Raw genomic sequence first — 14,725 nt, forward strand, 5'->3', positions numbered from 1 at the left:
CCGGGTTTACGCCATTCTCCTGCCTCAGCCTCTGGTGTAGCTGGGACTACAGGCGCCCACCACCTCGCCCGGCTAGTTTTTTGTATTTTTAGTAGAGACGGGGTTTCACCGTGTTAGCCAGGATGGTCTCGATCTCCTGACCTCGTGATCCGCCTGTCTCGGCCTCCCAAAGTGCTGGGATTACAGGCTTGAGCCACCGCGCCCGGCCTCTTTTCTTATACTTCTTAGCCATTTGTATGTCATCTTTGGAGAAATGTCCAGTCAAGATCTTTGCCCATTTTTAAACTGAGTTATTTGGGTTTTTGTTGTTGGGTTTTAAGAGTTCTCTCTATATTTTGGATGTTAGCCTCTTGTCAGGTATGATTTGCAAATATTTATTCCCATTCTGTTGGTTGTCTTTTGACTCTTTGTGTCCTTTGATACATGAAAGTTTTTTTAAGTTTGAGGAGATCATATTTGTCTATTTTTTGTTTTGTTGCTTTTGCTTTTGGCATCATATTCAAGAAATCATTGCCTACTCTTAATGTCATTAAGTTTTTCCTCTATGTTTTTCTTTTAGGAGCTTTATAGTTTTGGGTATAATGTTCAGGCCTTTAATCCCCTTTGAGTTAATTTTCGTATGTGGTATATGATAAGATTTCAGCTTTACTCTTTTGCATGTGGATATCCAGTTTTCCCAGCACTATTTGCTGAAGAGACTGTCCCTGTCCCATTGTGTGGTCTTAGCATTCTTGTCTGAGATCATTTCACTGTATATGCAAGAGTATCTTTTTTTTTTTTTTGAGACAAAGTTTCGCTCTTGTTTGCTCAGGCTGGAGTGCAGTGGTGCAATTTCAGCTCACTGCAGCCTCCGCCTCCCAGGTTCAAACAAGTCTCCTGCGTCAGCCTCCAGGGTAGCTGGGATTACAGGTGCCCGCCACCATGCCTGGCTAATTTTTTGTATTTTTAGTAGAGACGGCGTTTCGCCATGTTGGTCAGGCCTGTCTCGAACTCCTGACCTCGTGATCCACCTGCCTCGGCCTCCCAAACTTTAAACAATTTGATGTACTCTAAGGCACCCCTTGAGTAGCACCGGTACCTTGGGGTCCCTCAGTGCACAGTTTGGGAACCATGGGGATAAGCAAATCTTGTACAAACTTGTCTCTTTCCTTTCTTTGAGGATATGGGAATTCAAATACGGGAATTGTATATTGCCAGATTTTCACTTCTTTTGATTTGCTGCCTTTTTTTCTTCTTGAGTCATCTTTGGCTCCTTTTTGGCTTCTCTTCCTATGGTGTAATTCTTGAACTTTCCTTTGCCAGTGAATATGCATTTTTCTCTAAAGCAGCACTTCCTAGTAACAGTGCCTCCATTAGCTACACGGCAGTTTTCAGTACATGTAGGGAATATCTATTCCTTGCGCATCCAGACAAAAAATAGGCACAGGCATGGGAATTAGGATATCAGAATTCTGAAAACTGGATGTTGCCAGACATTGATGGAGGCCAGCTGTGTACACAGCCCATGGTGCATTAGAGTGTACCATCTGAGTGGATTTCTAACTTTCTGATTGCTTCCCTTTACATGAAGTAACCCCTTTCTCACTGGAACCTTGCAAGCTGTGTGCCTGACTAGGCCCTTTTCTGATGCTGCTTTGGCCTCTGGGTAATGAGCAGGTTATCTCCACTTGGCTCCCCACCGCTTACACAGCCCCATGAGTGTGAGCTCACAGCTGTGGCTTAGCATTAGTGTGCTAGATTGTGTTTCACAGAAGCTCTTATATGCATAGATCCTTCCTTCTCTCCCTGTGTCCCTTGGTATTACTTCCAGCTGAACCCTTACTTTCCTGATTACTTATCAGCCTTTCAGGATTTACTCATGGAGTCTTCTGAAACAAAGACGCAACTAGGGATCTCCTGATGTGAAGATTATGAATTTGAGGAAGTTATCATGCTATCACCTAGTGTTTATTTGTCCTTTTGCATTTGTGTTTTCCTCTCAGCGCAAGTAGAATAACATGTGATTGTGCTACCATGTGGCCAGGCTGCCTCATCTTTCAAGTATTTCATATGGGTCCCAGATGATGTTCCACACAGAGAATGTTGTGAATTGCAGGCCCTAGTGGAGGTGAGGAAGATGTGCTGGAGACTCAGGACATACATAGACTTTCCCTCTCCTTACCTTGGACTCAGGGAGTTGAGTAATGGTTAAATATTGGTGTTAGTATCTAAGTTGTACAGGAAAATGGCTGCAGTTGTCTTAGCTAGCTGGAGGTCTGGAATTTGTCCAGGGAAGACTTTCTAAACTCTGAGCAAGTCTGCTTGCAGGTCCTGTCCAGAGACTATCTGAGATAACATTTGCAGAACACGGTCCACGGTTGTTCATGTCCTCATGCTGGTGGTGGGCGGAACCAGAGGTGTTAGAGAAGCCAGCTGAGATTACCTGAGAGAGGTGCTTAGAATTATGAGGTTGCTAAGTTTACTTCTTTGGGTACCTTTATTTAGCTTCTTCCCTTTGGAGATTAACCAGTACAGGAAAAATTTTAGAGCTTGGTAATGTGTATTTAAAAAAAAAATTCCCTGATGTGCTTCAGCAGGGAATGAATGCTTCAGAAACACTGTTTACTTACTAAATTGAAACAATAGAAAAATGGCATTTATTCATTCACATTCTGATATTTCATGGCTGTGTTGTTATTCTGTTCTTAAGGAACTTGGGTTGTCAGACCTGTGAGTGCACTGGCTTGCAGACACCAGAGCTGATTAGTGAAGTACTGTTAAGCTGTTTTAGTGGTAGTAGAGGGTTTGTGTTTTTGGGCTTTTGTTTGTTTTTAGGATGTAGATAAACTGAAGAATCAGATGTATAGATATTAAAAAATTCATTATTGTATTTAAAGATACTAAATAGAAATACCTAAATAAAAATGTGTAGAGAGAGCTCATAGAAGCACACTAAATGGTGTATCATTAGGAATTCCACTTGGCTGTAAACCACAGGGTCCTAACTGTAGTGTGGTTGAATGCTAAAGGTTTTCTCACATGAAAAAAGTCACGATAAATAGTTGTTTCCTTGGTTTCTGTGGCTCAAGGAAGTTTTATGTCTTCAGGTCTTTTGCCCTTTTTTTTGTGGTTCAAAGGTACCTGCTGAAGCTCCAGCAAGTATGCTCACATTTTGAGCAGGAAGAATGAGTAGAAGACTTCTGTTTATATCTCACTGACCAAGAAAGATATATGGCTATCCTTGGCTGCAAGGGAGTCTGGGATATGCTACAATTAATTGGGCATATTATTGCTACTAATAAAATTTAATTTATTTTTTAGTAAGACATAAAGGCTGAATGGATATTGGGAAAGTAGCTAACATCTCCACTACAGAAGTGTTTTGTATTTCTTTTTACTTTGAAATAAGTCATCTCTCTTAGGGCCCAGTGTTATCTCTGATATGTTATAGGATATATTGTAAAGTGAATTGAAAGTGATATAAGGACATTCTATTTCTGAATTTATGAAAAGTGAGGAAAGAGGCTATTAAAGAAACCAAAGACTGACACTACAAAATGTGGACGTCAGATGAGTTGCATGCTTTGAAAATTTGCGCAATGTGTTCTCCTTCTTCATAAAGTCAGAGCTCTTTGGGAATGCTTACAGCATTCATGACTTTTGGAAACATTCCAGTCATCTTTGCTATTGAACTTCCTGTTCTTTTCCCCAGCATATTTTCCTAGATATTTTTTCTCTCACATAGTAATGAATAGCAGAATGTGAGTGGATGAGACAGTTTTGCTGACCTGTGGACTTTTCCTGTTGTTGTAAAGGAACTTTTTTCCAGGTTGTTGTAATTCTTAGTCCTCAATATGCATATGAATGCCAGGAGTTTTTTAGATAATAAATGTGAGTTTTTTGACTTTATATATTTTTTAACAAGATCATTTCTTATTAAGGTAGTGGAGCGACCATTTGGCTCTTTCTAGAATTTTCTCTAAATGTAACTAATGGGTCAAATGAAAGAAAAACAGTCCTACCACTGTTTCTTTCCTTTTTCAATAAACTGTGATTGCAGGCAGTATCAGCCTACTGTGTCACCTCACAGTGAAACAGCACCAATTCCAGTACCTACTCAAATAAGGAATTATCAGCGCATAGAGCAGAATCTTACATCTACTGCCAGCTCAGGCACAAATGTACATGGTTCTCCAAGGTAAGTTAGTAACTTTTTTCTTGCTTAATTCTTTTTCTTCTCCTTTAAAAAAAAATTTTATTGTTATTGGAAGATCTGTTAGTTTCCATGGCATAGTTAGTCTCTTACATGTGTGTATACTGGAAATGCACAAAATTGAATAAAAAAGTTTTATAATTGATAATTTAAATGATATTTAAGTTTAACTTGATCATATAGTATGATATGTATATATATTTTTTATTTATATATGTTAAGTATACATGTGTATAGATACATATAAAGTATAATTAGTTTTAAGAATTGAGGAAGAACTTATTAAAAAAATGAAATCTCACCAGTTGTAGCAGATTATTTACGTATTGTTTACTTTTTCCCCGATCCTGAGACCTTACTAAGATCATATTAAAGGAATGACAAAGGTACAAGTCCACACAAACACATGAAATAAGAATAGATTATTCTTTTTTTTTTTTTCTTTTTCTTTTCCTTTTTTTTTTGTGCTTTAGAGATGGGGTCTCACTACATTGACCAGGCTGGTCTTGAACTCATGGTCTCAAGTGATCCTCCCATCTCAGCCTCCTAAAGCGCTGGGATTACAGGTGTGAGCCACCACGCCTGGCCAAGCATAGATTATTCTTATTCTATTCAGTGAGAGAGAGAATTCAGTAAATTTCTGGAAAACAGAAGGGGATAGAAGAATGGTACTTGATTTAGCATGGCAGACGTAAGTATGCATATAATCAGGGATTCTGACATAACGAGAATCACTGTGACCCACAGTATCCTCAGAGAGTACTAAATCTCAGAGAACTCGATAGAGTGAAGGGAGGAAATAGCACTTTGACTTCTGGTAACTAATTCTACATATATGTATAGTCATGGACATACTCTACATATACAGGCCTCTCCTGTGTATGAAATTGCATTTACACAAAGTTGTTAACTGTTATGATACCAAAGGATGAAAAAGAAGCCAAATGGCCACCAGTAATGAACTAATTTATTATGATCCATCTCTGATAATGGAATATTACACACCTTCCATTCCACAAAAGGTGAAGGAGCTCCCTCTGTGCCAAAGTGGAAAGATTTCCAAGTTATATTATAAAATGAAAAAAGTAAAGTGATTAACAGTATATTATGCAGTGGTTCTCAAAGTTTAGTCTGTGGATCCCTTCAGAGGGTCCATGAGATCAAAACTATTTTCATAATACAAATTAGGACATTATTTGCTTTTTTCATTGCATTGATACATGCACTGATAGTACAAAAAGCAAAGATGGATAAAGCTATTGGAACCTTTGCCTGAATCAGGGTGGTGGTACCCAAACAGTGCTATTAGTCTTTGTATTCTTCTCCACCACACACTTGCGATACAAAGGAATGTCCTTAATGAGGCAGTAAAAATTAATATATTTCTTTGAAAATCTCAATCCTTGAGTAGGATGTACACATAAAGCACTTTTGCCGCATATTAGAGTAGTTATCTTAGGAAAAGCACTGGTATGGTTGTTCTAGTTCCAAGTTGAACTAGCTACTTTGTCATAGAGTACCCTTTTTACTTTAAAAAATGGCTGACAAACGATGGTTATGGGTATCAAGCAGCCATTTTGTCAGAAATGGTAAGTCCACTTTGAAGAAAACAAGCGATGATAAATGTCAATGATAAAACTTGAGCTTTTAGGCAAAACTTAGAATGTTGGAAAAATTCAGTGATCGATACAAGTTTGACAGCTTCTGTTAAACCTTGACAGGTGTTTCTTTTAAAATTGAGGGTGATATTTTGTTATGAGTATTACTTTTTGATATTGTTTAATGTATCAACATTGGAATTATCTGCATAACTCAGTGAACCAATGTTTTCCAAATTACTAAATGGTTAAAAAAAATCATGCACAGGTAAAAGTTTCATTCAAAGTGCAAGATTCTTTGCAAAAGAATGGAGTCTCGCATAATGGAGTATGAGTTCATTAATCTGGTTTCAGATCCACATTGCAGTCAACCTTTTAGCAACAACCACTTGCTGAATTTTGGTGTAGTATCAAAGAAGCATGTCACAGTTAACCTGAAAAGGCTACCAAAATATTCCTTCCTTTCACAGTTACACATCTGTGGAAGGCTGGATCCTCCTTATATACTTTACTCAAAATAACATGTCTTACAACAGATTGAATGCAGAAGCAATTATGAGAATCCAAATGTCTTCTTTGAGCCATTAGAAATTTATAAAAATGTATAAAATAATGCTGTGCTTCTCACTAATTTATTTTGTTTTGGAAAATATGCTTATTTTTCATAATCTTATATTACATGGAATAAGCTTATTAATGAGTTAATAATTCTTAAAATTTCTCAGCTTAATTTCGAATACAGTAAACATCAATAGATATAAGTTACATAAACAGAACTCTCTGAGGTCTTCAGTAATTTTTAAGAGTATAAAGAGGACCTAAGACCAAAAAGATTCCAAATGGTTGGTATGTAATATATCACCTTTGGTGTTAAAACATGGTGAAAATAAGAGTATATATTTAGTTTGTTTTGTGTATGCATTAAGGAACTCTGGAAGAATACACTAGAAACTAAGAATCATGGTAACCTTTTGAATAGAATTGGGGAAGTGTTGGGAATTAGGCAAATAGAAATAGAAAAATGAGAGGGAGACCTCACTCTTTTTATGCATCTTATAATTGTTCCACGTGACTATATTACATATTTCTGAAAACTACGCCATGGCATATTGTTAGGAAGTTTCACAAAATGCAGGAATAAAGAGAGAGTTCTAGAACCTTTTATAAAAGGAATAATTTACTTTTCAGATCTGCAGTGGTGCGAAGGTCCAACACCAGCCCCATGGGCTTCCTCCGGCTGGGATCATGCTCCCCGGTGCCAGCAGACACAGCACAGACAGTTGGACGGAGGCTCTCCACTGGGTCTTCTAGGCCTTACTCACCTTCCCCTTTGGGTAAGGAGAGTTTAAAAACAGTTGTTTTCAACCTTTTTTTCACTGTAATAAATCTGACGTTACACATTCTCTTTAGGAACTTTGGCTCATGATGGCAGTGATTCTCAGCTGATTGGAGGCCATACCCCATCCTTCCATCTTTACCCCAATCCCAACTCCCTCTTTTCTTTTTTTCTTTTTCTTTTTCTTTCTTTATTTGAGACAAGGTCTCACTCTGTTGCCCAGGCTGGAGTGCAGGGGCATGATCTCGGCTCACTGCAGCCTCTGCCTCCTAGGTCCAAAGGAGCTTTCCACCTCAGCCTCCCAAGTAGCTGGAACTACAGGCGCATGCCACCACACCCAGCTAATTTTTTTTATTTTTTTATTTTTATAGAGGCAAAGTTTCATTATGTTACCCAGGCTGGTCTCGAGCTCCTGGGCTCAAGCGATCCACTCGCCTTGGCCTTCCAAAGTGCGGGGGTTATAGGTGTGAGCCACTGCATCCGGTCCCAACTTCTTTTTGAGAATCTCTGTATAAATGTGTTAGGATCTCTACTGGAAATACAATAATATAAATGTAACTTATGTATAAAAAGCGTCTCCTTTGGGATTGGGCTCTGAATCTGAATGCAAAGTCAGAAACCCTAGGTTGAAGTGCATAAATGCCTTTTCTACTTATCACTCATACTTATAAGGATTACTGTATAGCAGCTCTGGGTCACAATTACCAGAAACCTTCCAGTTCCGGTAGGCATGTGGTGGCAGCTTCGTTACAGATCTTCCCACTTCTCCTGGTACTATAATAAGGAGAATGCCAATACAAACAACACCAGCAACAACAAAAACCCTACCAAAAGGAGAAACAAACCGTATACCATATCTTCAGTGAAACCAAGAGACAGAAATAAAAGCTCAAACTCCAGAAATATGTGTGAGAGAGCCAAAGCCACTGAGACTACAGCAGCTGTATGAGAGGCGGCATTGAGGTGGTGGGAAGAACAGGTGGTGCACACAGGGCCCGGGGGTGGCAGATCTCAAAACTGCAAAAAAAGTACTTCCAGGGGAGGACCCCACCTTCAGTCAGAACTGCTGAAGTAAGACTAAGATGGAATAGGAAGAAATCTGAAGAGACAGAAAGAGAAGGGCTTTCCTCAGGAGCCCTATTTAAAACAAGACAAAACACACAATGATAGTGTTAAAAAAGGAAAAAAGTTTAAATTGCCGCATTACCTGTTGCAATGGTTTCAAAGCTGTTTTTAGATGAAAAATCTTTGAATAAAATTTTGGCCCTCTCTCACCCCTGCAGCAGTCCCTGAGGTACTTCAGGGTCTCCAAAGACAAGGTCCAAATCTCATTCTTGCACACAAGAATAAAGCCCTTCCCTAAGGATCTGATCTCTGCCAGCTGCCTGATCCTTGTAGACATATGTTTCTCATCTGCTTAAACTCCCCTGAAGCCTTCCCTAACTCTCTCTCTCTCTCTATGTTAGTTTTAGTTCTCAGAGAAATGGATGCATAGAACATACTAGATATACAAGAGAGTGACTTGGGGAAACTCCTGTGAAGAATGAAGGGGAGGAGCAGGAGGAAGCAGGGAGGGCCCTCAGACCAAACATAGGTCCAACACCTGGAAAAGGAGGGCAGGAAGGAGGAAGAGCTGGCCAGGAAGAGTCTCAGATTGTGATGTAGGTCTAAGAAGGTTTCAGCCAGACTGAAGGAGTAGCCCCAAGCACTGGATTGTCTTGTTAGAGGAATTCCCTGACCTGCTTCAACAAGCCTGAATTAGTGCCCCACCATATGCAGTCACTGGCTGGGAACAGCTCCTCGGGGAAGCCTAGCCTTGGCACCAGTGTGGTAGATCCAGAGGGACTGCAGCTGGGGCTGTCTGTTAGCCGTGCCCTGCAGCTCCCCAAGCCCGGACACTTTGTACAAACTCTTTGTACTTATCTGTCTTATGGACATACTTGTTAGGCGCATTTGTTTGTTTATGTGGCTTTTCTTCCCCTAATGTTCTTGTTCCAAGGCAGATTATACGATACTTTTTATCCTAGTGTGCAGCGCCCAGCAGATTGGTCCTCCAGTAAATGTTAGTTGAACCAAACCTTTGTTCCTTAAAATTTTCTAACCAGTAATTTACTGTGTAATTTGTGCATGTGTTGCCTGTTGTTGTCTTTTATTGGTTTGGGATATTTTTCTTCCTTTCCCCATCTGCTTTTTTTTTTTTTTATGTAGTTGGCACCATTCCTGAGCAATTCAGTCAGTGCTCCTGTGGGCATCCTCAGGGCCATGACTCCAGGAGTAGAAACTCCTCAGGTAGGAGAATGTATTTGGTTTATTAATAATTTGAATTGTATTATAAATGGATTTGAGCTGTGTTTTTCTAGTCTTATCAAAGAACAGAATTGATATGAATTATCTCCTCTGCCATCCTGATTTTTAGAATCTTGGTCTAATGTGGTTTAACATATCATAAAGCTAATCTAATACCTCCTTTTGAATATCAGATTCCTTTATGAAAGTAAGTCTTAGGAATTAAATAATTTGGCTAAGTTTTGGTTATTTTCACATAGTGAAAATTATTTACGAAGTGAAATTTCATTACTTTAATACTATTGATTAATACCTTTTTTTTTTTTTTAAATTGGAGTCTCGCTCTGTCGCCTAGACTGGAACGCAGTGGCACGATCTTGGCTCACTGCAACCTCTGCCTCCTGGGTTCAAGCAATTCTTCTACCTCAACCTCCCAAGTAGCTGGGACTACAGGCGAGCGCCACCATGCCCGGCTAACTTTAGTATTTTTAGTAGAGATGGGGTTTCACCATATTGGCCAGGCTAGACTTGAACTCCTGACCTTGTGATCCTCCTGCCTTGGCGTCCCAAAGTGCTAGAATTACAGGTGTGAACCACCGTTTCAGAATGATTAATACTGTTTTTGGTAAGAGCCATGAGTCAGCATCAGATAAAATAATATAGTTTTTTTTTATTATATGTATATGCCTGAAAATATATGTGTGAATTGCAGCTTTATAAGTTAAATTCTATTGTATGGATATTTGAGGAGTTGACCAGTTAGAGGACTCCTGTGTTACTTAGAAAAGCACTCTTTAACGAAGCTTAAATAACTTTAGTCAGACCATAAGATTTTAACACGAATTTATTTTTATAAAGCGCAGTAAAATTAAATATCAAGTTTGGAATGAGGTGAAGCCAGGAGTGGTCAACAGCAAAGCTTCTGTTGGTTTCTGTTTTTAGAATAATGATGGTTAGGTCACTAAGAATATTTGCATGCTCTTAATGTTAATTCTTGATAGTTTGGCTTCTAAGAAACTCCAAAGAGTGTGTAACTGGAGTCAAGGATTAGTGGACCTTGGGTTGGCAACAACAAGGTTTGTAGGGGGGAAAAGGGGGCCTTATCCCCTAGACTTTTGATTTGGTTTCCCTTGAGAGGCAAGGATGTCTGCGGGCAAGTGTTTTCTTTGTGAGAGTATGGATGCTTTCGGTTTTAAGTGTGTAATTTAATGGACAAAGTACAGAAAATCCACATGCTTGTTATTTTTACACAAAGTAAAATCTGGGAAAGGTCTGTTGTCTTGTGATCTTCTTTCCTACACATTATATATATTTGTTTATTTTGTTTTTTTTTGAATAAGGAGTTATTTTGGGTTAGTCTGAGTTTTCTTTTAGTTGCTGTGTGAGAAAAGAGAATAATTACATAGATTTACCAAGGTATGTATTCATACAGAGTAAAAATCATCCTGTTCAATGTAGGTTTTTGTTGTATTCATTAACTTTAATCACTAACGATATTGCTCTCTTTGGTGCTAATCAGACCTTACATTAATCTGAGTTATTTACTAGCTACTGATTAAAAACAGCGAGTAACCCATAATCATTAAAATCTGTCTCCTGAGAATATGAACAATGGATTTGTTTTGCAAAGGATGGCAGAAAAATAGTCTCTTGCCAAGTAAATCACTTTTAGAATGTCTTATGAAAAATAAGGTATTTATCAGAATTCTCATTTTAAAAACTGTCTTCTTAATTTTTACATTTTTGCACTGCACTTCTTCACTTTGGGTTAACGTTACATTTGTTTTCTTGTTAGGTTCTCCAGTGCCACAAGCTCAGTCACCACAGTCCCTCTTATTGGGTGCTAGACTGCAGAGCACCCCCACCCTCACTGACATCTATCAGAACAAGCAGAAGCTCAGAAAACAGCACTCTGACCCCGTGTGCCCAACCCATGCTGGGGCTGGGTACAGCTACTCACCTCAGCCTAGCCGGCCTGGCAGCCTTGGAACTTCTCCCACCAAGCACTTGGGGTCCTCTCCACGGAGTTCTGACTGGTTCTTTAAAACTCCTTTGCCAACAATCATTGGCTCTCCTACTAAGGTGTGTTTATTAAACCCTTTTGTAGGCTAGGAACTAGTATAGTACTTTATGGAAAGGATTCATTATGAGAATAGCTATAATTTATTTATTTCATTTTTTGAAACAGAGTCTTGCTTTGTTGTCCAGGCTGGAGTACAGTGGCGCAAGCTCAGCTCACTACAACCTCTGCTTCCCAGGTTCAAACCATTCTGGTACCTCAACCTCCTGAGTAGCTGGGATTACAGGCATGTGCCACCTTGCCCAGCTAATTTTTTTTGCATTTTTAGTAGAGATGGGGTTTCACCATGTTGGTCAGTCTGGTCTTGAACTGCTGGTCTCAAGTAATCTGCCTGCCTCAGTCTCCCAAAATGCTGGAAGTACAGGTGTGAGCCACTGCTCCTGGCAAATAATAGCTATAATATAATGAACACTTTCTATGTGCCAGATGCAATGTTTTTTTTTTTTTTTTTTTTTTTTTTGAGACGGAGTCTTGCTCTGCCGCCGGGCTGGAGTGCAGTGGCCGGTTCTCAGCTCACTGCAAGCTACGCCTCCCGGGTTTAGGCCATTCTCCTGCCTCAGCCTCCGGAGTAGCTGGGACTACAGGCGCCCGCCACCTCGCCCGGCTAGTTTTTTTGTATTTTTAGTAGAGACGGGGTTTCACCGTGTTAGCCAGGATGGTCTCGATCTCCTGACCTTGTGATCCGCCCGTCTCGGCCTCCCAAAGTGCTGGGATTACAGGCTTGAGCCACCGCGCCCGGCTATGTGCCAGATGCAATGTAAGTACTTTACTTGCAGAATTCTTTTTGTGTATGATCCCATTTAATCCTGATAAAAGGAAATTGAGGCTGAGAGAGTTTAAATGAACTGTGCAAGGTCACTTAAGCTGTAAATAGAGCTGCCAGTGTTTGAATCTGGGTTTGACTGACGCCAGAGTCCATACTCCTGCCAGGTCTGACTTGCAGACCCTGACGAAGCAGTGGATGAAAAAATGCACTCCAACACAGACATCCAGTGAAGGAGTGGGCTAGGGGACCGGGCCGTTCACAGAAAGAGTTGTAGCCACCATGGCTCTGACATGCTAGTGCTGCAGGCATTTATTTAGTACAGATTTAATGACAAAGGCCTTGAGTCAACATACTTGCGGGTAATTGCATGCAGATGATTAAAGGCCAGGTTCCAAGGCCTAAGTAAACTAACTTATCTAGATCAGTTTTTTTTCATCCCCTTGTTACCTAACCTCACCTGTCAGGCACCAGATAAGAGAAGCTGGCTGCCTTCAGCCAAATCCTAGCTTTTGTAAAGCCTCTCGGCCTTCCAGGAAGGTTTGCATCTTTCTACAATTTTTCCCACCAGCCTGACCAATACTTCTGACTACTGGGTCACACAAACCTGCCATTACTGAATAGTTGATGCATCATATTAACTAGTTTACATATATATGTCTCTTTAGACCACAGCTCCTTTCAAAATCCCTAAAACGCAAGCATCTTCCAACCTGTTAGCCTTGGTTACTCATCATGGGCCTGCTGAAGAACAATCCAAAGATGGGAATGAGCCACGGGAATGTGCCCATTGCCTCTTAGTGCAAGGAAGTGAGAGGCAGCGGGCTGAGCAGCAGAGCAAGGCAGTGTTTGGCAGGTAAAAGACTGTTTCCATCCTAGCCTTAAACATGAAAACTGTAATAGTAAAACAAATAGATTTCTATTATAAAAGCAGCAAGACTACATTAGTATAGCAGGTGATTTATGCCATATGGTTATTGATATGTACTGCATACATTTAGAATCTCTGAAAGCCATAGATGCTTCCTGTAACTGTGTAAGTACATAGTTCTTTCTGAACTTCTTGAATATTCTATTTCTGTCCTTTATTTTTATTTTGAAGTTTATCTCTACCCTGAATTGTTTGGTATCTATTTCTTGTTTCCTCATTCTCTAACTTCCTATTAACCCTTCTAGTTTTAAAAAGTGTAGTTTTCCTTTATTAAAAACATCACCATTCTTTTTAGATCTGTCAGTACTGGGAGGTTATCAGATCAACAAGGAAAGACTCCTATAGGTGGACATCAGGGCAGCACAGACAGTTTAAATACAGAACGACCAATGGATATAGGTAAGAAAAATGAAGTTTCTTTTTAGGCACATAATTTGCTAGCATATGTATTAGTTTCTTACTGCTGTTGTAATAAATCACCACATGCTTGGTGGCATAAAACAACACAAATGTATTATTTTACAGTTCTGGATGTCATACCTATCCTCTCATCTTCCTCCTCAGTAGCCCATTCACAGCAGGAGCTTATTCAGTATCTTGATGAGCAGCAGCCTGTGAGTTATTAATAGAAGGAGTTCTGACAAAGATTTTTTTTTTTTGTCAGTAGGATAATACTTGTCAAAGTTGGCCTAAACCTACATGTACTCCTGAGCATTTACTTTACAGTAACTGGATTTTATAAAGACCCATACGTCACTGAGACCCTTGAACCTTTCGGAGTTGCTCCAGAGACTGTATGTTCATAACCACCCATACATATCTAGATTACTTGGCCTGCTTGTCAAAAAACAAAAACAAGGCCGGGCGCGGTGGCTCAAGCCTGTAATCCCAGCACTTTGGGAGGCCGAGACGGGCGGATCACGAGGTCAGGAGATCGAGACCATCCTGGCTAACACGGTGAAACCCCGTCTCTACTAAAAAATACAAAAAAAAACCTAGCCGGGCGAGGTGGCAGGCGCCTGTAGTCCCAGCTACTCGGGAGGCTGAGGCAGGAGAATGGCGTAAACCCGGGAGGCGGAGCTTGCAGTGAGCTGAGATCCGGCCACTGCACTCCAGTCCGGGCAACAGAGCAAGACTCCGTCTCAAAAAAAAAAAAAAAAAAAAAAAACAAAATTCAGATTCTAGACTCTTAATTCCGTATTCCAGACTTGCTTGCTTAAATTTTCTGGGGGTTTTTAGGAATCAATATATGTAATACACTCCCAGGTGATTATTGTGGACACTCGAATTTGAGAATCACTATTGTAATCTCCTTGTTTTTTTTCTCTATGATTTTTAAATTTTCCCCACGAGCATCCAAAGGAAGAAATATCTGAGCCAGCATGGTTTCTAACCCAAAGAGAATACTGTAGGATTTTTTTTTTTTTTTTTTTTTTTGAGACGGAGTCTTGCTCTGTCGCCCAGGCTGGAGTGCAGTGGCTGGATCTCAGCTCACTGCAACCTCCGCCTCCTGGGTTCACGCCATTCTCCTGCCTCAGC

The 14,725-nt window shown here is 40.0% G+C and overlaps 1 protein-coding gene across 4 annotated transcripts in view; it reads left to right on the forward strand.

Annotated features, from left to right (window-relative positions):
- ULK2 (unc-51 like autophagy activating kinase 2) overlaps positions 1-14,725 on the forward strand; it is a 55,727-nt gene that overhangs the window by 17,297 nt on the left and 23,705 nt on the right. For all 4 annotated transcript variants that reach the window (XM_026448171.1, XM_026448170.2, XM_026448173.1 and 1 more), the window contains 6 exons: positions 4,040-4,177; positions 6,979-7,124; positions 9,335-9,415; positions 11,208-11,494; positions 12,924-13,111; positions 13,482-13,585. In XM_026448171.1, the coding sequence (XP_026303956.1) occupies positions 4,040-4,177; positions 6,979-7,124; positions 9,335-9,415; positions 11,208-11,494; positions 12,924-13,111; positions 13,482-13,585 (944 nt within the window). The remainder of the gene's footprint in view (positions 1-4,039; positions 4,178-6,978; positions 7,125-9,334; positions 9,416-11,207; positions 11,495-12,923; positions 13,112-13,481; positions 13,586-14,725) is intronic.

The sequence above is a fragment of the Piliocolobus tephrosceles genome, chromosome 16 (assembly GCF_002776525.5).
Source record: "Piliocolobus tephrosceles isolate RC106 chromosome 16, ASM277652v3, whole genome shotgun sequence".
Classification (NCBI taxonomy): Eukaryota; Metazoa; Chordata; class Mammalia; order Primates; family Cercopithecidae; genus Piliocolobus; species Piliocolobus tephrosceles.